The 20,711-nt window shown below is 45.0% G+C and overlaps 1 protein-coding gene across 1 annotated transcript in view; it reads left to right on the plus strand.

The window, feature by feature from the left end:
* Positions 1 to 20,711, plus strand: part of ULK1 (unc-51 like autophagy activating kinase 1) — a 75,668-nt gene that overhangs the window by 42,120 nt on the left and 12,837 nt on the right. Inside the window, exons 11-19 of the mRNA XM_009072695.1 lie at positions 1,127 to 1,177; positions 8,091 to 8,179; positions 9,944 to 10,109; positions 11,349 to 11,409; positions 11,520 to 11,609; positions 15,583 to 15,708; positions 19,005 to 19,156; positions 19,977 to 20,060; positions 20,644 to 20,711. The exon at positions 20,644 to 20,711 is cut by the window's right edge and continues 186 nt beyond it. Coding sequence (XP_009070943.1) covers positions 1,127 to 1,177; positions 8,091 to 8,179; positions 9,944 to 10,109; positions 11,349 to 11,409; positions 11,520 to 11,609; positions 15,583 to 15,708; positions 19,005 to 19,156; positions 19,977 to 20,060; positions 20,644 to 20,711 — 887 coding nt within the window. The remainder of the gene's footprint in view (positions 1 to 1,126; positions 1,178 to 8,090; positions 8,180 to 9,943; positions 10,110 to 11,348; positions 11,410 to 11,519; positions 11,610 to 15,582; positions 15,709 to 19,004; positions 19,157 to 19,976; positions 20,061 to 20,643) is intronic.

The raw sequence follows: 20,711 nt of genomic DNA on the forward strand, positions 1-20,711 counted from the left end.
ATTTTGCTTTGCAAGCACAGCTAATAAGCAGTTTGGATGGGGAAGGGGAAAACTGAAAGAAATCATCATTTCCACCCCCTCAGTTTGAGTCAGCTCAGCTGAGGGATAGTACCCTCCAGAGGAGCAGGCTGAAGAAGGAGCAGGAGACTCCAGCAGTTGAGCAGCTCTTGCAGGATGGGGATCTTCTCCATCCTCAGCAGATCTAATCTGGGAGATCCCAGCTTTCTCTGCCAGAGATTTTCATCTCATCTGTTGTGCTAAGTTGCAGACCAGTGCATGCTAGCTGCAGGACCCTGACATGGCAGTGGCAAGGAGAGGCTGGGGAGAGAGGGATTGTTTAAGGTTAAAAAGCAGACAAACAAAAAACCACCAGTTGCTGCTTTCTGGAAAGAGCAGCTGTTTACAGAAGCAGGAGTTTGTAAACCTTGGGTGTTGCAACAGGAAATTCATGCCAGGAAAAGAAGTTGAAGTCACTGCAGTTAGCTCAATCAGTGTTGATCCATGACTAATGCTCCCAAAAGGCTGAGTTGCTGATTGTGATAGGAGAAGACTCTGGCACAGAGCTGCAGTGATTCAGAGATGAAATCAGGAGAAGTGGCTACTTGAGAGGACAGGCAAACACGTAGAGAGTCTCTAGCAAGCCAGGACAGAAGCTTTTCTTGGCCTGGATCTGGAGAATGTAATCCTGTACTGAAGGGAGAAAGCAGCAGTTGTGTCTGGTGTTAAAGGGAGGGAGTTCTGGCCTATGGTTCTGGGATGGATGTTTAGAAAATGCATTTCTGCCCTCAGTTCATGACGGATTTGGGTCTGTGTGGTTGAGCATCACTCAGTGGAAGTCTTTTGTCCATCATTCCCCTGGATCCCTACAGTTAGGGAGACTTGCCATCCTGATCATTCAGGGATCCAAATAATTTCCCATGTTTTTTTTAATGAGAAAGTCCTGCATCCAGTCCCCAGCCTGTATTCTTGACCACTACTGTATGCAACCACAGTCAGTCAACTTCCATGGTGACTGGATTGCATGGAAAAACCAGTATAAAACACTAACTTGCTATGCTTTGACTGCTTTCTAAACTTCTTACAGTCACTTCCTTTCACTGAGCCATTACTCTTTATTTCTTTTCAGATGAATTTTTCCATCACCCATTCTTGGATGCAAGTGCCTCTATGAAAAAATGTAAGTATTGCATTTTCAACTCTTCCTGAACCATAGCCTGACTTCTTTTGCTGTTAGTTCAAAAGGAAAGGAAGAGACTTTTTATTACTTATTTAGGTAGGGATTGAGCGTTTGTTACTGTGTCATGTCCAGATTTTGCCATCAAAATGTATTTAATTTTGCTCAGTTATCTTCAAAGGGGTGATTAGGGGGCTATTTAGAAACCTAAAGTAGAAGCAAATGTGGCTTTGAAATGTATTCAGCTGCTTCATATGAAGTGCTTGGGCAGTGGGGATGCTTACAGGTAAGCGTTATGCAGCATGGTCTTGCTTTTCATCTGCATCTTGTAGGACCATTGGCGATAGTCAGTGGTGGAAACTGGCACTCCTGGCCCTGCTTGCCAGGTGCTATCTTAGGTTGGCTGTGCAAAATGGCTTTGGTTCCCAAATCTCATTTTATCATTTACCTCAAAGTTCTTGATAAACTCTTGTTTTGTAAGACTTATATTTGGATAGTCTGTGAGAGCTAAAGACAGATTTCCATTGAAAGATCTTTCTTCCTTCTTTTGATTCAAGACTTTTGAAAATTTCTGGCCATGTGTAGTGTGGCTCAGAGGTTTGTTTTCAGTGGAAAAAATTCAGAATTGCTTCTAGTGTGAGGGTGTCTTAGTCCTCTGGCCAAGAGACTTGCTTTAGTGGAATTGTGTATGGTTGTCATCTTCTGGAAGGATCCTTCTGGACCTTTAATCTCCTGAGTTAATGATAGAGCCAAGAATTGTCATCAGTGACTGATTGGAGGTGCCCAATGCAAGGACATAAGTTTTGGAAGAAACATGTCCCACACAAACATGGACCCCCTCTTGGATGGACAAGGGGTGGTACTCTTTGTCTGATGTCCACATCTCTCCTGACAGTCCCTTGCTTTCCTGCTCCCAGAGTGGGACTTCTCAGTTGTTCCTGATGCAGATTTTACCTGTGTCTCAGGTGACCGTCCTGCGGGCAAGAAAAGACGCTTCTGGTTCAGGGGTGCTCTCAGAGCAGCCAGGGCCCTGTCTCCATCCCCCGTAAAACAGGACCGCTGCGCCGGCAGGAGGGCACTCTGCCCCTGTGGGACTGCTCCTAAGCCAGCCCAGCTCCTGGCACCTGCTGCACCACTGCTCTGTGGGAAGAGCCCTTCGAAGTCCGATCCCCCTGTGGGCAGAGGATCCCCCTCTCAGGATGTTCTTGCATGCCCACCAACTCATCTCCTCCCTCCAGCCATCCCATTGCTTCACTGGCCAGGGGAGCAGAAAAACCCCTGCCAATGGGAGAGGGCTCTCCTGACTTGGCCTCAGTTTCCAACTTCTGCACATTTGCTGGGCAAAAACCCGAGGTGCCATTATGAGCAAGGGACTGTAGCTCAGCCTTTGCCCCCAGCTGCACCACTGTTAATGGTGTGGGGTCAAGGAGCAATTAAAAAAGCACCTTCACAGGCTGGTAAGGCCTATACAAACTCCAAACCTCTCTACTGCCCTGCTGGTCCTTACCTCCAGACATATGTTCACAGCCTGGAGTCCTCTCCAGGCAGGAGAGACTGCTTTTGGGTTTGAAGAGATGGGAGAAATACTTCCCCATTGCTGGAGGTGTTCAAGTTGTGCACCAAAATCTGCTAGTGAAGGACATAGTTCTCATAGTCTGCCGCGAGGTCTCTGCTACTGCCAGACAGCAGTGATGGATTAGAGCCTCTAGGGAACATGGTAAAGAGCCTGGATGAGAAAGGCTGCCTGTGGTCCTTCTGATCCCTGAATAGGTGCGAGAAGAGCCAGTGTGTCAGCAAGGGTCAGAGTAACTCATCTGAGATGTATGGAATGCTGCTTGACATGGCAGTGTGCTTGACCCCTGCATGGTTGTAGGTGACGTGGCAAGGTTGCAGTTCTCAGGAGCTGGCTCCTCTGGCTCTGCATGCAGAGCTAAGGTGAGTCCAAAAGTCTTTTGTGCTGCTTCATCTCAACATGTGGCTCAGCATCTTGAGTGTAGGCAGTATCAAAAAGGTGGTCGTGCTCAGACTGAATTAGAGTCCTCAGGCCTGCAGAGGAGAACTGGAGGGAGGAGCAATGTGCCCTTGTCTTTTTGCTCTCTTTGAGAGCTGATAATTGGGCTGCCACTGACTGCAGTGGAAGCAGGACTGTCATTCACATCTGGGTGTGCAGGTGTCTCTTAGGAGAGTTTGCTGGATGATCTGTACCAGCAGTAGCAAGTGCTGTGGGATGAGCACACTGAGACCTCAGCTGAGCTCAGGGACACATGGTGTGTGCAGCCTTTGCCCTTCCCGTTCAGACACACCTGCAGTGCAGGTGCTGGCAAATGAAGTCCCAAACCAGTTTTAAGGTGAGATTCTTCCTTTCCATATGAGAACATAATGCAGGCTGAGCAGAGCACCGTGGTCTCTGTGCCTCTGCAGGTATATCTGCCCTCTGGTGACAAGGACAGAACAGGAGAGCTGCCACCAGCACACAGAGCTCAGCATATCACTTGTGCTCCCAAACCTTGTCACAGCTGGTCCAAAGCTGCTCTCACAGTAATTAAAAATTAAGTGAGAGCCATTGGCTGCTCATTCTGTGTGGGTAGGTGTTAGTACACCTTCTCATGGAATTGTAAAGAGGTTTTTGAGTATAATGTAACTTTGGAATTCTGAAAAACTGAAGACTCCTCAAATGTGGATCGTTCTCCAAGTGGATAATTTTGGAGATGCTAAAGCAGGGGGATCCCCTTCATTGAACAACTGTGTTTTACAAGATGCTTCATCAAAATCAACATTTCTTTCAAAAATTTTTCAATCCGACATTTCTGACAAGCTCATCCTCTTTGCTGCGGGTTTGAGGGATGGTTGTTCTCATCCCCCTCCTCTCACCTCTCTCTTCTCATCTCATCTCCCTCCTTTAGTGGAGCAAGGACATAAGTGCTGCCACCCAGGGCATACCATAGAGCTCTACTTGCCTCAAGCTTCAGCCTGGGGAGTGGTTTCAGTGCCTTGGGCTTTAACTAAGATGTATACTTTATTTATTTTTTTTGTTTGCTTATTTATAATTTATTTTATATTGTGGGGTTTGTACCTGTGACTAAGCATGTACTTTAGATGTGTAAAAAATTATTAATAAAGCCTTTAAACTACTGTGTCTAGTCAGAATGTCTTCTGTCTGTAGCCAGGCCTGATCAACATATGGTGTGGGGCCGTGTGTTACAGTAATAACTCATGAGAAGGCATAATTAGATGCTTGTGCAAGTCTTCTCTCAGTAAACACATTGTAATTGGTACCCGTGCAGGATATTTTAGAGGGTTTTCTGCTCCTGCCTTTAATGAATGCTAAGCTGGTGCCTCCTTTACATAGAGTTAAGAGCATGAAAGGTGTGAGCAGTTAAGGTTCAGAAGTGCACAGGTGGTTCAGTGTCTGCAATACTTGTCAGGCTTAGCTTCACTTTTGCTATATTTATAATCTTATTGTACATAAAATACTCAGGTAAAATTAGCAAAAAATCCCCAAGACTTCTGCATGTAAAAGATTTTAATAGTGCATATTTCGAAAATCCAAAAGGCCTTATTTGGGCAAGCCCTCTCAGAGCTTGCACTCAAATTATTGCCTTGTCAGAGAGTGCAACTAAAGAACTTTCTGATGGCTGGTTTAATTGAATCCAGATATTCAGAAAAGTGCATCTCTCCAGTGTGTGTAGAATTCAGATTCCAAATAAAGCTTTTCTATAAAGCTTGAGGGTTGAGTTTTTTTAGGACAACTGAGCCCCTGGTAGGATGATGTGTTAGAAATGATTTTTGCAAGTGTAGGATCCAGTATCATGATCCACACAGCTGGAGCACAGGCCTGTCTTTATGGCTCTCAGCTCCCAGTTTGAAACTGGTTGGCATTGGTTGCACAACATACAGGATGACTGTTTTGTTGCTGGAACAAGTTGGAGAGGACAATTATGAAAACAGACTTATTTACATTATAATTACAATCCAGCAATTTCTGGATTTGGGTGGGGGCCTACAATTCATGCTAACATTCCCCACATTCAGACTCAACTGCAAACATGATGAGCCAAGCGTTTGCACCCTTTTTAATTTCAAACTGGGAGTGCCTGGGTGTGTGGAGGAGATGGATGCAGGCGTCTTGCTTTCAAGCTGTCCTACATGGCTGACACTGAAAAATGCCCCAGCAGGGATCTGGTGGTCAGAGAGGGTTTGTCAGAGCCAAACCTCATGGTTCTACATGCATCAAAGTCTATTTGGAGTGTCAGGACCTTCTGAGTTGCAGCTCAAAGCATTACAGTGTGAATTTGGGGAGTTCACAGGGATTTAAATAAGAACAGTGGTTGACAGAGGCTCTATCTAAAGATGAGCTTCATGCAGAGGAGTTTTAACTTGAGTTTCAGATGATCATGGCAAAGTCTGCCTGCTTGTCTTCCCTCCTGATTAATAGAAAGCTGTCCAAAGCAAGTAGACAAAAATAGAAAAGCCTCAATTCCAGCCAGGTTTAAATCAATAATCACAGAACCAAAATAGACTGGAGAGGACCTTGTGAGAGAACTGGAATGGCTCTAGCAAAAATACTAATGCCAGGAAAAATGGAAGGTGATGCAAGTCTTGCAACATGCACATGTGGATACAGTTCAGAATTCACTTATCTGTTCTTGAAAGTACTTTTCCATAGTAGGGTATAAGGGTGAATTGTTCTGTAACAGCTGGCAGGATAAAGAGGGGGACCCTGTCAGATTTCTGGTATTAAATACATAGGGAAGATCCTGGGGATTGCTCTACAGGCTCTGTGGGAAGACCATGGAGATCAAAAGCAGCGTGGCCCAGGCAGGACAGAACTCTCCATTTTACAGGCATGTTCCCAGACCTCTGTTGCCTGAGTGTGGGGATTGGGAAGCTGCTGTGCTGGCTGTGGGCAGTGGCTGTCTGTGCCAAGCCCCTGACTGACCTCCCAGACCATCAGTGTGCTGTGGTCCCTGCTCCTTTACCAGAGCAAGAGCAGTGTGTTTGAACAACACAGCCCACGGAGGGCACTAAAACTGGTGTAGAATAGATGCAGAAGCTAAAAAGCCTCTCTCAAAGCTTCGGAAAGATGTAATTTGTTATTGACCTATCCCTCAAACTGCTGTCAGAGTGAGTGCTGCCAGGGTGGCCCAACACAGGAGGGAAAGACACCTGTATGTGCCAGTGTGCACTGGGCCCTGCAGCCATCCTGCTGTGGATCCCTGTTGCACAGCCTCAGGACTCTGCATCAGCCTCTATTGGCAGTAGAGCAACCTCTGTAGAAAAGCATTCAGGTTTTGTTAATATTAGCAAAGGCTGGAGGAGATCACTGTGTCCCTGGTTAAACTGTTACAGTGGTCAATTGCTTATGGTAAAAGTAATTTTATGTTAAAGTTCTTTGGCTTCATTTTCCTGTTGTTTGGTCTTGTTACATCTCTCTCAGACTGAGGAGTTCAGCGTCTCAGTGATCACTCTCTTTGTACTAGGAGGCTCTGGTACAGTCATCCTTTAACCTTCTTTGATAGGCTGCATGGCAACACTTCTTAAAGCCTTTTATTAAAAGGCTTATTTTCCCATTCTTTTATCATTAGAACACTGTTTCAGCAGTTAATTGCAGAGAGATGGACTTTTATTTTTCTAGCCTGTTGAATAGAGTAAGTGCTTTGTGGTGCCTAATGGAATTAATGACAGAGATAGTTTTACTTCAAACAGAAGCCTTCCTCTTCCAGGTTTTATTAATCTCCCTTGTATTAAGTATGGAGTCATTAGCACAGGTCTTGTAAAGGTAGAAATTTGATACAAGGTCCTAATTCTCTGCCAGCATAATGGAAGAGCTGCAAAAGTGTTCTCCTCACTTAAGCATTGCCTCTGATCTCTATCTTAAGTGATTCAAATGCTAAAGTGGTTCCAGTGTAAAATCTGACTTCAGGCTGCCTTGAAGGGGGATGTTGGGATCTTCTGTGCTGTTCAGTCTTGTGCGGGTGGACTGGGGAATTCAAACCACTAACTACTTCCTAAGTCCTTTGAAGAGCCAGTGTTACCTTTGACTGTCTCCCTCCTCCACTGAGCTGGGCTCTTCTGAGTTATTTACTGAGCCTCACTTGCATAAGTCATTGGGGTTAAATATTCTTTTCTCCTGTGATGCCTTAATCATCTTTTGTGCCTGAAGGTCAGTGCTAACTAGGCCTTTCAGTGTGAGTTTTAGTCCTCTGTGAGAGTTACAAAAGCCAATTCAGCAATGAAGTGAATAAAGTGGGCTATCCTGATACTGAACAATAAAACATAAAAGGACAGGATGGAGGAATGGCCTGTGCTGAGGAACAGTTTCTGAACAAAGAGTAAGCAAAACCTCTTTAACCTGCAGAAGTGGCCAAGGGAGAATGTGCTGAGCTATAGGAAGCAATGCACTATTTCCTTGAGGAATTTTACTAGCATGTGACCTGGGATGCCTGAGAGGCTGTTTGGGCAGCAAACATACAGGGTTCAAGTAGACATATATTTATCCTGGCACAGACCTACCAACATTTGATATATGTGTGCTAAGCCACAAGGTCTGATGAGGATATGGTCTAGCTCCTGACTCCTGCTACATGAGTAACTCAGTCTGATTTTCTGTTTATCTTTCCCTTCATTTGTAAAGATGTTTTGGAGGATGCTTAGGGCAGAAACCATCCTGCTACCTGGGTAGGTTAACTGTCAAGTGAACATCTGACTGTGACTGTGAGATAGTGGAGGGATGTGAATCACATAACTGAACAGAATCCTTATTTTCTTTTGGTCTCCTTTAACTGACCACATCTGATACACAAAATTTATGATGGTACACGAGATAAAGCTGATGGGAAAGGAAGAAAAAGACCTTGTAATATTGACTGATCTTAGTTTGACAACTGTTTTTGATTTTGTCTTTTGCTGGTTTTAGCTGCTTCCGTGCCAATGCCTTCTTATCCCAGTTCAGGCTCTGGTAGTTCCTCCAGCAGCTCTTCCACTTCCCACCTGGCGTCACCTCCTGTAAGTACAACTCAAAGGATGCACTGCTTGTGTTAATAGTCTCCTGTGTCTCTGAAATGAGATCTCTGCTTTTGCTCTCTTCTGGTGCAAATCACTGAATACTAAGTTCTGCCTGGGCTTGGTTCAGCTGTCTGTCCAGTTTAGAGTTTGGGTCCTGGAGGTTTCAATGTGCCATTGCCTATTATATGAAAAGCCTTTACAAAAGGAGTTGGTATTGATGATACTAGTTTGTCTTGGCAGAGATGGAGAGCTCCTTGGAACCAAAAACCACCAGTCACCAATTCAAGGCATAACACTGCTTCCTTGGCTGCAAGGTCTCTGTTTTCAAGCAAAGTGTCTGCAGCCTGACAGCATATCCACCTTCTTTGTAAGGTGACCCTCCTCCTTTCTGAGCAGCATTCCCAGGAGCCACAGAGGGATATTCAGCAAAGCTGTTTGCTCAGACCAGACCTGCCACAGTCCAGAGGTCTCATGAGAGATGATCTGAACTGACTGGTTTTCTCTCTGGTTACCTGAAGTGGTGAAAGCTTTTCTGGAGGGCAGAATATTAACTGACCAGTGAAGTGACATTTCTCCAGTTTGCTGAACTGAAAGCTTGTTTCTGGAGGGTCTTGGTGAAAGCTGCCTTTGACTTTGAACTCAGGAATGCTGGTGGTGCAGTGAGTGTAAGGGAAGGCAGAAGGATGGAATCTTTTCCTCCATGGAATGACTGCTTTTTTTAGTTTGTTCTCTGAGTTTGCCTGGGCCAAGGCATCTCAGCCTGGTTTGGAAAAGGGTGAGGGACACTAGCAGAAGTTGATGTAGGTCCTCATGATGTGAGCTGAGCTGAGAGGACCCTCTGAATGTCACCCTAAGGAGAGGGTGGAACTCTGACAGCAGGAAAATTCCTTCTGCCTGTGGGTACTGTATGTACAGCGAGAGGGAGTCCCCACTGGTGGAGCAGGAGAGTCTTTGGAGGGTGAACAAGGTCCTCATGGGGGCCCAAGTGAAAGCTGATTCAAGTCTTTCTCAGCCTGGAAATGCATTAGGATAAAGATTGTGATCTGCTCTGTGGGCAGTTTAGCTGCCTTAAAGCTTTCTTAAACCATCTTGCCTCTTCCATCTGTCAACCAAACGTGAGGATTTTGGGGTTATTCACCATTTATCTGAAGGAACAAGAAAAATGGGACTTTTTAGGGACTGTTCTGCCTCTGATGGCTGTGAGCTGCTCATCTACTGAGAGCTTAGTCTCCTTCAGGCCTTTCTTTAACTCCTTATCAGCACTACAGCAAAACAGGGTGGTCTGGAAGTGCAGGCACACTTAATCTCCATATTCCTGAGTGCTGCTTACTGTAAATGCACAAATAGAGACCAGATGGTTAATGTTTAAGAACAAAACAGAAAAACATAACCCTAAAGAACCACCAAAAGTATCTCTGGAAGCTCCTCTAAGTTTCACAGCCATACTGGAGTGGGTTGGTGGGGAAAGTGTGGTAGATCCAGAAAGATTAAGTAGAGGGATGTAATACCTCTAGTGAATTTTTCTTATCTGCGGAGCATCAGACATGCTGGAATTATGTTTTGTGTAGCAAAAGATGTGCTGTTCTGACAGGGACATTAAAGGCTTTTCCTTTGCAGTGAACTAAACAGCTGCTTCTGGCAAACTATCAGCCCTGGTTTATCAGCAAAATGCTGTTTGTAGCCTTGTGCAGCTCAGTTTAAAGGATGGAGCAGAATGATGAAGTAGCTGTGCTGAAGCCAGTGTTTGTTTTCTCCTTGAATTAGCAGTCCCTTGGAGAGATGCAGCAGCAGCTGCAGGAGAAGGCACTGACGTCTCCTACCCAGGATTCTCCAGGTTTTCTGCATGGATCTAAGGACTCTGCTGGAAGCAGCAGTAAGAATTCATCCTGTGACACAGATGACTTCGTCATGGTCCCAGCACAGTTCTCAAGTAAGGGGGTTTCTAGAAATGCAGGTGTTCTGGGCAGAGGGGCATGTGAGTGTTAAGAATAGGCACCAGAAAGTTGAAAGAGTGATTAAGCTTGTCTGTTTTGCCTGAATAGCAGAAATGGTTTTGTTCTCAAGCTGGAAGAGACATCTGTCTCATGGGCTGGTTTCATAGGATATTTTGTAATTACCTTTTAAGACAGGATTTGAGAGTAAAGATTACTTGGGGACCTCAATAGGAGATTGAACCTGGAAATCCAACTGGAAAAGAAGATAAGTAGGCTCACAGGGAAATGTCTTTCTTTCACAGAAGCCTTTCGCATGTCATCATGTCTTCAGTTTCACTCACCAACATAGTCCAAGACAGGATTTCAGCCAGCAAGATTTAAAAAAATCCCTGAGAAAAACTAAAATATGTTGTGTTTTTTCTTCAAACGCTCTGAATTTCATTTTAGCACCTTTATGTGTTTATACTTTGGGTGGAATTGCTTGAAAATACATATGTACATAGAAGCCTGGGCCTCAGTTCTGCCATATGCACCAGTCCTTGCTTAACCAGCAGAAGGATATTGTTCAGCCTTGCCCATGTGTATGATGCTTTGCTGAGTTGGAACTTGGTGATAAATACTGTGATTCCTGCTTTCACAGTTGCACCACTTACATTAAAACAGGAATTTATAGGGGTAGAACTGGAATCTCAAAGATCTCTGCCATGCAATCTTTATGATAAGGAATTACTCAGTGTTGTTTGTGTTTTCCCTGGGATCAGTGGTGGGACCAGTATACACTTGCCTTGTGCTAGTCATCTTTCCAGTGTTCATATGTTTTGGCAGAGGCACAAGCTCCCCTGTGTTGTGTATCCAGCTGCCAGCTCATTTGGCTGCCCTGGATTTCTGCTGCTAAGGACACAGAGTTCCAAAGTCCTATGTGCAACATGGACCACTGTCCTTTTACACAGCAGCTAATGGCTCGCACCAAATGGGCAAGTACCTGTTGCCCCAAATGGTTCTGTCAGGTTTTGGCCCCCTTCCAAAAGTTTTCCAAAACTGGAGGGTGTAAGGATCAGCACCATCCACATCAACTTCAGCCCACATGTATTTTGCAAAACACTGACTTCAGATGCAGCTCAGCAGGACTTGGAGGAACAGGAAATTCTACACAAAATCTCAGTTGCTCTGAATGTGTTAAGATTTTTAAGTAAAATATCTTGATTAACCTCTTTCTGCACTTCCTTGTTCCTCAGGTGATTTAACTGCTGAGGCTGCAGGAGGGAAGCCAATCCAGGACAGCCTGATGTACAGCGGGTAAGACCACTAACGCAGCTGGAGCATACTGGGCATTCAGGACTTCAGGGTTCTGGTGGAGCAGAGCTGGTTCCAGGCCCTAACAGCTGGGTTCTTTCTGTCTTCCTCAGGAGTTCTCTGGTGACTTCTACAGGTTTGGAAAGCCAGGGAAGGACACCATCTCCCTCACCCCCATACAGCAGTTCTCCAAGCCCATCCAGGTAGGAAAAACTGTTCAGTGTGACTATGCAACACTGAATGATTGAACACCCATTGACTTCCAGGAGGGGATTTTACAGATGTGTTGGTGTGTCTGAGCTAGATCAACATCTTTCCTTTAATTAAAGAGTAACAAGAAACACCCAGGAGAAACTCCCCAGTCTTGGGCACTGATCAGTCCCAACTACAGGGCCCATCTCTCCCTCTTCTGGCCCTCAGGAGGGGCTAGGAGAGAATGCAGGAGAGCTGGAACTAACTGTTCCCTGGAGAGGCAGGGGTTATTCTCAAGCAGAAAGTAAATGTACTCCACTGGTGTGTATGTGCTACTCAACCCCCCAGTGCTCAGCCTGCAGAATGGGGAGTAGTCTAGCTAAAGACTCCTGTTTATAAATCCATGCAGTGAATTCAAGCACAGCACTTTATCCAGGGCTGAAAGTAAAAGGGACTTGAGTTACTGGGTAAATGTGGAGGTGTGTTGCTCATCTCCCCTTGCTGTTGAAGGACAGACATGGGCCTATTTAGTTGTTTGTTTGAAAAGCTGCTTGCACTGTGTCTCTATAAGGTGATACTGCTACATGGGCCTTGTTTACTAATGGAGGATGCAGGAGTAGGAGGGAGTGCAAACAGACACAGTCATAGGTTTCACTCCAACTAAACCAGTTGCTGTAAATCAGTTTTGGCCTTTAGAAATGCTGTAGGTGACAGCTGCCCACACACAACAGCACCAGCTGCCCAGCAGGGCCAGACAGTTTTGTGTTCTGAAGGCATTAATGGTCTGTGGAAGGTGATCCCATTGACTCTAGGCCTTGAAGCTCTAGGGTACATGCTTAGCTTGCAGGGAGCTGATGGTGTTGCTTCCCATCTTGTTCTTGCCTCCTGGGCAAGCAGGACAGCTTTCATCTTCTGTTCTGTCAATATGGCACCTGTCGGGGGAGGATAGTTGAAGGCAATTTCACACTGGGAGATGGATGACCCTAAAATCTTTTTTAAGAAGAAAATATAGTCCCAGGCGGTGTGTTGAACACATTTGTCACATTAACAGAGCCCAGAAAATGACAAAACATAGCCTCAAAGCATAGAAATTTAGCAGAGAATAATATAGCTCAGAGCCTCACTGACATGATCAGATTAATTGGCAAGCACGTACCACAGTGTGGAGTTTAATTGCATGAGGCTTCTTATGCCATTGCCTGCTAAGCTTTTTAACAGCTTATTCCTTAACTGATTCCTTTGCATTCTGGAGATCAGTCTCTATTAAAGGATTTGGTCATGCTTCTGGACAGCAGTGAGTGGAAGTTCATGGAAGTTGACTACAAATGCTTCCTACTTCTCACTGTTCCCCAAACTGACCTCATCGTATTCTACTGGATCACAAGGTGGCAAGTTGATGCCACTGGCTTTGATCTCAACGTGGTTTTGCTCTTGCTGTCTTTCCTATTCATTGCCAGCAGCTTCTGTGGAGCAGGTCCCAAACCCTCTAGTGCTACTTCCCACTTTTCTATCTCCTTTGAAGAAACACTGAAAAGTTCCCTCCTACCCTGCCCAGGATGGGGAATAAGACATCAGTAATGAAAGATTGGAGCAGTCACTCCTATTCCAGAGGATAAAGTATGGGTTTTGATCTGTCCCCTGAAAGCCCTTGGAACTGGTGCCACCCAGGTGTGCCCTCACTGGGTTTCAGTGTCCTTCCCTGTAGATGCCATGAGACCTGTTGGTTCAGCACTTGGCTCCACTGGCACAAAGGATTCTTGGTTTTCCCTCTCGTTGCTCTCTCAGAAGCAGCAGTTTTCCCTTTCGTGTGTGGCTCCAGGCTAGCAAGCAATGCTGGCTGCAGTCCAACTGGGACAGAAAGCAAAGGCTGTTTCAGAGTGGCCAGCAGAACAACTCTTCTTGTTCCTGACTAAGAGAGTAAGGACTAGGCAGAATTAAAATATGTTGATAGTTGATCTTTTTTTTTATTTTATTAAATAGTTGGTTTTTTTAAAACACTTGCATGAAGATGCTTACTAAGTCTAATGACAGGTAATTCCTTGCATGTTCCCCACAGCAGTGGATTTAATGCCATTTTCAAAGAGTTTCTAATTACTGCCAAGTAATTAAACACCCTGTCCTAGCTTTATCTCTTGGGCTTTGCAAGTTTGTGGTCAATTGTATTCTTCAGAGCTTGAGGCCAGTTAGCACATTTAGTATATGTCACCTTATTTGATCATTTCCTTTGCAACTTACACCTTGTGGAGAAAATAAGGACTTGATACAACTCTTGGGGAGAGAGAGTATCCTTTCACCTGAGAACTTCTTTTCCTCTAAAGGTTTTTGGTCAGATGGAAAAGACAGTGTTTGAAATGTATGTTCACAGTCAGGATATGCACAGGGTTTGATGTGAACCTTAATATTTCTTGGTTAAAGCTCTGTTTGCTTTCTGTCTGTCATGACACCATGTCTTAACTGATGGAAGGCAGAGACACCAAAGCCTCACCTTTCTGCTGAGTGATTGGAAACCTTGAATGCCTTTGTTTTATTGTGTGTCAACGAAGAATCAAGGCCTACATGCTGCCTTTTAGAAACAAACATCAGATTAAGATGTTTTCTTGGTGGAAGAAATAAGAGCACGCAAGGAAGAATATATGGAACTTAAAAAATCAGTAGACCCGTTGAGACAGGAATGAAAAAATCAGAATCACTTTCAGCAAGGCTGAAAGATCTCTTCCAGCTACTTAGCTCTCTTGTAATGGAGGAGCATCTTCATGTGCACAATGTGGAGGTCTGCAGATACTTTTCCTCAGGTCAGCTTTGTCCAATGCTGTCACTGTAAGCCACAGAGTACTGCTGACCTTCTCAAGACAGAAATTATGGTAATGAGATGCTTTGAACTGCCAGACAAGTCACAAAGTCTTCTCTCTTCCCCCGTGCACACGTGTGTTCTTGCTGAATAAAACATCTCCTTTCATCATACATAAAATATCTCCATTGTTAGACCCAAAGGAGTGGTGCTTCCAGCTTCTCAGGGGCAGACCCAGGTGTGTGTCCTCAATTGACAGTGAGGGAGACTGCAGAAGCCTTCATTACCAATAAGATCTTTCAGCAATTGTTCGACATCCCCACAATTGGTGTTGGCAGTTGTAAATAGCATTGCCATGGCAATTAATCCTAGAATTCTGGGGCCTTTGGGAAAAGACTTTAGGCAGCTACTTAGTTAAATGTGGGGTTAGCATGGATTTTCTATAGTATGATTTGTGTGAAGCCTGGTGGTATAAGCCAAGAGTGATGGGGGAACCATCTCCTGGGATAACAGTTATCAGACATGAGCTGATTAACCTGCTTGGATGGAACTAGCAAGAAGCCTGAAGTTTGCAGAATGGGCCTGTCTCATTTTGTGTGTGTTGATACTCTGGTTGACCTTGATGAGTATATCAATACCAGCTCCTGTCCCTCAAATTTATATTCTCTCAAGTTGCCTTCTCTGCTATGTAGTTAACTTGCAAATACTCTGATACACACCACTACATTCTCTTCGTGGTGTGAGACTTTCATGGAGATGCCATGGCTGCAGCAGCAGAGCATGAATCAGTCACAAGTAGCTCTTGTCAGCAAAGTCTGTGCTGGTGTCCTTTGTGAGCCACACAAGCTTAGCCCCGGCTCTGTGCTGTGCCCCTTGGCCGTGGATCTGAGCTGTTGGAAACTAGGACAGTCATGGCCTGAAATAGCAGAGCTCCGGTTTTCCTGGAGGGAGTGGTGCACTTGGGTGTATGTTTTAACTCAGTCTGTGGGTGGGAATCATGCTGGAAGAAAGGTGCCTGATTTCAGGAGATGTGTGGTGCCACTTCCCTTTGATACGAGTTCGAACCAGCTCCCAGTACAGACCCGCAGCCCAGGGGACGCTCCCTGTGTACAGTTGCTTTATGAAGATAAAATCTCCAATTACCTGGTTGAAGGCCCAACCCTTACAGCAGGTTTTCTTTGTGTGTCTCCTGACAGCCGGCCAGGTCAGTTTTCCAGCAGCAAGTACGGACACTCCGTGCCCATTCCGGTCCCAACACAAATCCACAACTACCGTCGGATCGAGCAGAACCTGCAGTCTCCCAATCCATACTCCTCTCCCCGGTAAGTGCTGGGGCTGGGAGCAGGGGTAACATCAGTTCAGGGACTCTTGCATTGGGGCTGTAAAACTGCTTCACAGTTTACTCTCTGTACCTCTCTAAATTTCCCTGTGTGATGGGCTCTGCCCCTTGCCGTGGTGTGTTCTGGGGTATTTTTGTAGCAGTGTTGAGATTTATTTGTTACCACATACTGTGAATTTTGTCTGTGTGCTGGTATGTGAGAGAGCTCCTGTCAACTTTGAGTGAAGGCTGAGCCCCTTTGAGCCTGACAGCTTTTCCCATGCCAACTATGGATTGGGTGTCCAAACAGAGAGAACCATCCATCTGGCAGATGCCTTTATAAAAGGAAAATTTGAGATAAACAACTAAAATGGATGGGGCTACGAGACCTACCTGACTTTACCTTAATTGGTTCCTGTAGCCAGTCATGCCATAGATGATGTGTCTTACACAAGTTGCATATTAATGTGGTTATGCAGCCAGGATTGAGTAAATCATGAGCAATTTATGCCTGTGAGGCAGAGCATGTTTTCTGAAGGCTGTCAGGAAGACTCAGATGCCAACCCTCAGCATACTGCTGACTGTCTGAGCTCAGGGGTAATGCCTGGTGCATCCAAGAACACGTAGAGCTTCTATCTCTTCTCACGTGTGATTTCTGGTTCTTACGTGTTTGAAATCTGGGCTGGCAGCAGCAGCCCAGGTCGTAGACTGGTTGGAAGGAAACTTGTAAAGGATCTTAAAGTGCTTGTACATGAGGGGTGTTCAAACAAAAATGTCTGTGAGGTGTCATGTCTTTTTTTTTTTTTGGATGAGTTGTGTTGGTATCTGGATTAGTTAAAGTTTAGATTTTGGAAGTAGGGCAGTACCTATGTCAGTCTAAGTTTGGACTTCAGCCAGCCTAATTCAGGATAAGGCTTATTTGAAGTGGACCCAGAAGTAGAGACACAATATGTTGATATTAATCAGGGATCAGCAAAGGGATTGGTTTGTGCCAGTGTAAATTTAATACTATTTTATGTTCACTTCTTCAAGTGTGTGGCAGGTTTTGTGGTAAACTCCTTCCTGTTTCCTACATGCCTTGTGTTTTTTACAGCAAAACTTATGTACCCTGTTAGTGTTGGAACTCACAGAAGAGTCCTGGTTATCCCAGGTATAAAGCAGGAGCTGTGGAGAAGGTGCAGAGGATGCACCTAGGCATGCTGTGCCTACCCCAAACCTGGGGATGAGCTGCTGAGTTAGGTTCACATCCTGCAGCTACAGTCAGGGATCAGACTGCCAGGGTTTGCTTCTTTTAGTCAGCACTGTGTAACGTTGAGATTAGCATCATCCCTGCAGAGAAACTCGAGGAATGGACCCAATCTGGATGATTCACAGTCTGCTTATAGCATTTTCTCAGAATCTCTGGCGTCATGTGTTTTCTGCCCCAGGAAGCCATAGTTATCTCTTGCCATCACTTCCTCTAATCAGCAGATTCAGTAGACACCCTTCAGGAATGGAAGGAGAAAACTTCATCAGGCGTTTAGTATGTGATTCCACTTTTCCATCAGGTGTATCAAACAGGCCATTACCACCAAGTGCCTCATCATATTTGCCAAGTCATTTGATTGCCGACCTTGACGTACACTCTTGTGTCTGAAAAATCACCTGACTGGCTGCTGTGTGCCTGTGTAACATGGTGTATTTGTGGACAGATATGTGGCTTGTTCAGGTGGTAATTATGTGTGTGTGCTTCTGGCCACATCACCTGTCCTGCTCATCTGCTTGTTTATCCCATGTCTTGTAGGGTAGCATTTGACATTCCACATCTTTCAGCAGCAGCTGTCAGCTGGTGGTTTTCTCTGCAAGTTCGTGGTGGATAATATGCAGCCTTCTGGCTCATGTTCTGTAGAGTTAAAAACACAGGAGAGCAGTACCTTCTGCACTGAACATCTAGGTATCTTCTCACCTTGCCAAGTGTCCATTTCCTGTTGTGTATTCATTTTGCCTCAGGGCCAGGCACTTGATGAGCATTAGGCCTCTGGAACAACCTGAAGAGATTTTTAGCTTAAAATTTTGAACTATTTCCTTTTTTCCAAGTATGTGAATACAGCACGGATTCATTGGGCTGCAAAATTTAACACATACATACATCAGATTCATATGGACAGCTTAATGCAGTGTCCCTGGCAGAGGAGTCAGGAGACCTTGGTGATAGCATCTGTCAGTGGCTTGAGCATGGAGAGGCTTTTTCAGCATCTTCATTGATTCCTGTCCAGAAAACCACCTGCTGGCTGAAACTAATGTTCTTTCAACAAGGGAAAAATTGTTTCCAAATTGAGAGTAGAATGGAAGGATGTGATGAAAAGACTGTGTTCTCCTATAGAGGAGTGTGATGAGAGTCTTGGTGAAGGAATCTGCAGAGGCAGAATGGCATTTTAGTAGATAGACTTTAGGTTGTATGTTCTTAATGATTGTCAGAACATTAACATACTGAGAAGTAATGAATTAATATGCAATAATCCCATCTCTCTCCAGGCTGATGGTGTGGCTATACTCACTATCCCACTAGTTTCCTCTTCTGTTTCCTTTTAGCAGCTGAGTAATACTCAAGGTTCCTGCATGTGTGGGCTGTACAAATTAGTTTTAACTCCCTAAGGTGAGGCTTCACTAGGAGTTAAAGGCTTGTGGAGCCCAGGCAATTCTGACTGTCCAGACCAAAAGAGAAATTCCTCTGGGTAGTTCTGGAGTGTTTCAGATCTGACAGCCACACGCTGCTCTGTTTTGCTCTGTAGCTTCTGATTTGAGTCCAGGCTGTGCTGCAGAGCAGTGCCTTGGCACAGCTTACCTCAGCACCACTCAGCCAACACTCACAGAGCTCTGAAGAGCCTGAAGGCTGCTCTGAGTGAAGAGCAAGTGGCTCAGCACAGGAGGAGCACTTGAATAAAGCCTTCTCAGGGTGTTCTGAAGACCTGCCTAAAATGCATATCTTAGACATGGCAAGATAGGAAACTCTGTCTTGTTCAGGATTGATGTAGATACCTGAAAGCATCTAAAGTGACTTTGAAAAATGACTGCCTTTCCTGCTTGCAGGTAAACTAACCTCCTTCTTTCTTTTCATATATTTGGATCGAAACTCTTGACAACAAGGATTATCATTCTAATCTGTATTGGTGTAGTCCTAGAACAGTAGGATTTAGATCCAGGATAAACAGTCATGAAGCTCTGCTTCTGTGGAAGTAGCTGTGTGTTTTGTGTTGCTGTGTTCCTTACTCTTCTCTCCAGGCATCTGGAGTAACATGTGCTGATCTTGTTTCCTCTAAGGTCTGATACAGTCCGGAGGTCTAGCAGTACAAGTCCTCTTGGTTTTCCCAAAACTGGTGCTTCCCCTCCTTATCCTGGAGAGCATGGATCTATGCCCAGCTCTAAAAAGCTCTCCTTTGGCGGTGCCAAGCCATACATGCCATCACCACAAGGTAAGTGTCAGCTGGGATGTTGTTGTCCTAATAAAATCATGTGCCTCTTTCCTGTAAAGAGGGGGTTTTTGACCAGCTGTAGCTGCCAGGCAATAGGGAGTTCAGATTGTTCTGTTCTCCTCTGGCTCTTTTCAACAGATTATTTGACAAGTGTTTTGGCCTCAGTAAAATGGAGAGGAAAATACCTGTTAGCCCTAGGAGAGGCAAGCTTTGCTTTGGTGCCTGCATCAAACGTTTTGCTGCCCTCAGAAAAGGGCTTCTGTAAGTGCAAAGTATTTTAACTGGCTCAAATGGGATGAGAAAAAATGTAAGCCAAGTATTGTCAAAGCAAAGTTCTGACCAGCTTTGGAAGGGCGTGAACTTCACTGTTCAGACTGAAAAGTTTTGACTGAGTATCTGGTAGCCTGATCCAGATGCTAATAAGCAATTCAAGTGGAAAGGGATAAGAAAAACCCCAGTGAAACTGATGTAATTTGCTGTTTCCTATAAAGGAACAGACTGATATAACAAGCTATTCTCTATCCCTGGTGTCTCCAATCATGTAATTATTACTTTCTGCTGGTAGGGAAATGCAGAATATTCATATTCTATTCCTCTGAGTTAATACTACTGCAAAGTCAGACTAAAACTTGCTAAACTAATACCAGACAGAGGGTTCTTTCCCTCCTTTTAGGAGTTGATGGTGTTTTCATTGTGCAGCTATGGCTGAGATGATGGAAGAGAGAACTGGCATCTTTCTATAAACAGGTGGTTCATAGTGCTGTTCTTGCCTATGGAAACATCATACTGAATAAACATTTTCTACTCTGTTCTCTCACAGTTGGAACAATCCCAGAGCAGCCCAGCCAAACTGTTATCCCATCTTCTCTTGGAGCAGAAGTGAGAAGCCGGATTCCTGTTGCTGGTGCGTTGGTCCTTGCCTTCTTTCATTATTCCTATGGACAAGGCCAGAACTGTAGTCTCAGGGCATTCAAGGTTGGGTATGTTGCTTCAGCAGCTTCTCTGGATACTTGGCCAGCCAGGATTTCTGTGTGCTGGTAGGAGTTGGGATTGATCCGTTCACATCCTGTCAGCTAGTGTTTTCCAGTGCTGATAGACCCTGTGCCACAAAAACTCAAATTTGGGACTTTGAAGTCAAGGGATTGAATGAAAGAAAACCATCTCAAGACACCCAACATTCCCTCTGCCAAGGGGCCTGCTTGATGTGTAGTTTCCTTGCTGCTGAACTCTGACAGTCAGGGACCCTATCTCTTTAGGAGCTGCAGTGAAGGAAAGAAGCTACAATTTTACTTTGCTGTTGTTCCTATCTCATCCTCCTGTAGGGTCAAAACCCAATCAGGCCTGGCAGTGCTGTGGCACTGCTCAGTGCCATCCTTGGCTATCCACTGAAGGTTTTGATCTGTAGATGTTTGAGCCTTGGATTCTAGGATCAGACTGGCTTTCTGTGTTAGAAACAGTGATGTGAATTGTCATTCTGCACCCTCCAGGTTCCTCGGCACCCGAACAGTCTCCTCGAGGGATGGGCTCCCGGCTCCACAGTGCTCCCAACCTGTCG

Source organism: Acanthisitta chloris, unplaced genomic scaffold (assembly GCF_000695815.1).
Source record: "Acanthisitta chloris isolate BGI_N310 unplaced genomic scaffold, ASM69581v1 scaffold19314, whole genome shotgun sequence".
NCBI lineage: Eukaryota > Metazoa > Chordata > Aves > Passeriformes > Acanthisittidae > Acanthisitta > Acanthisitta chloris.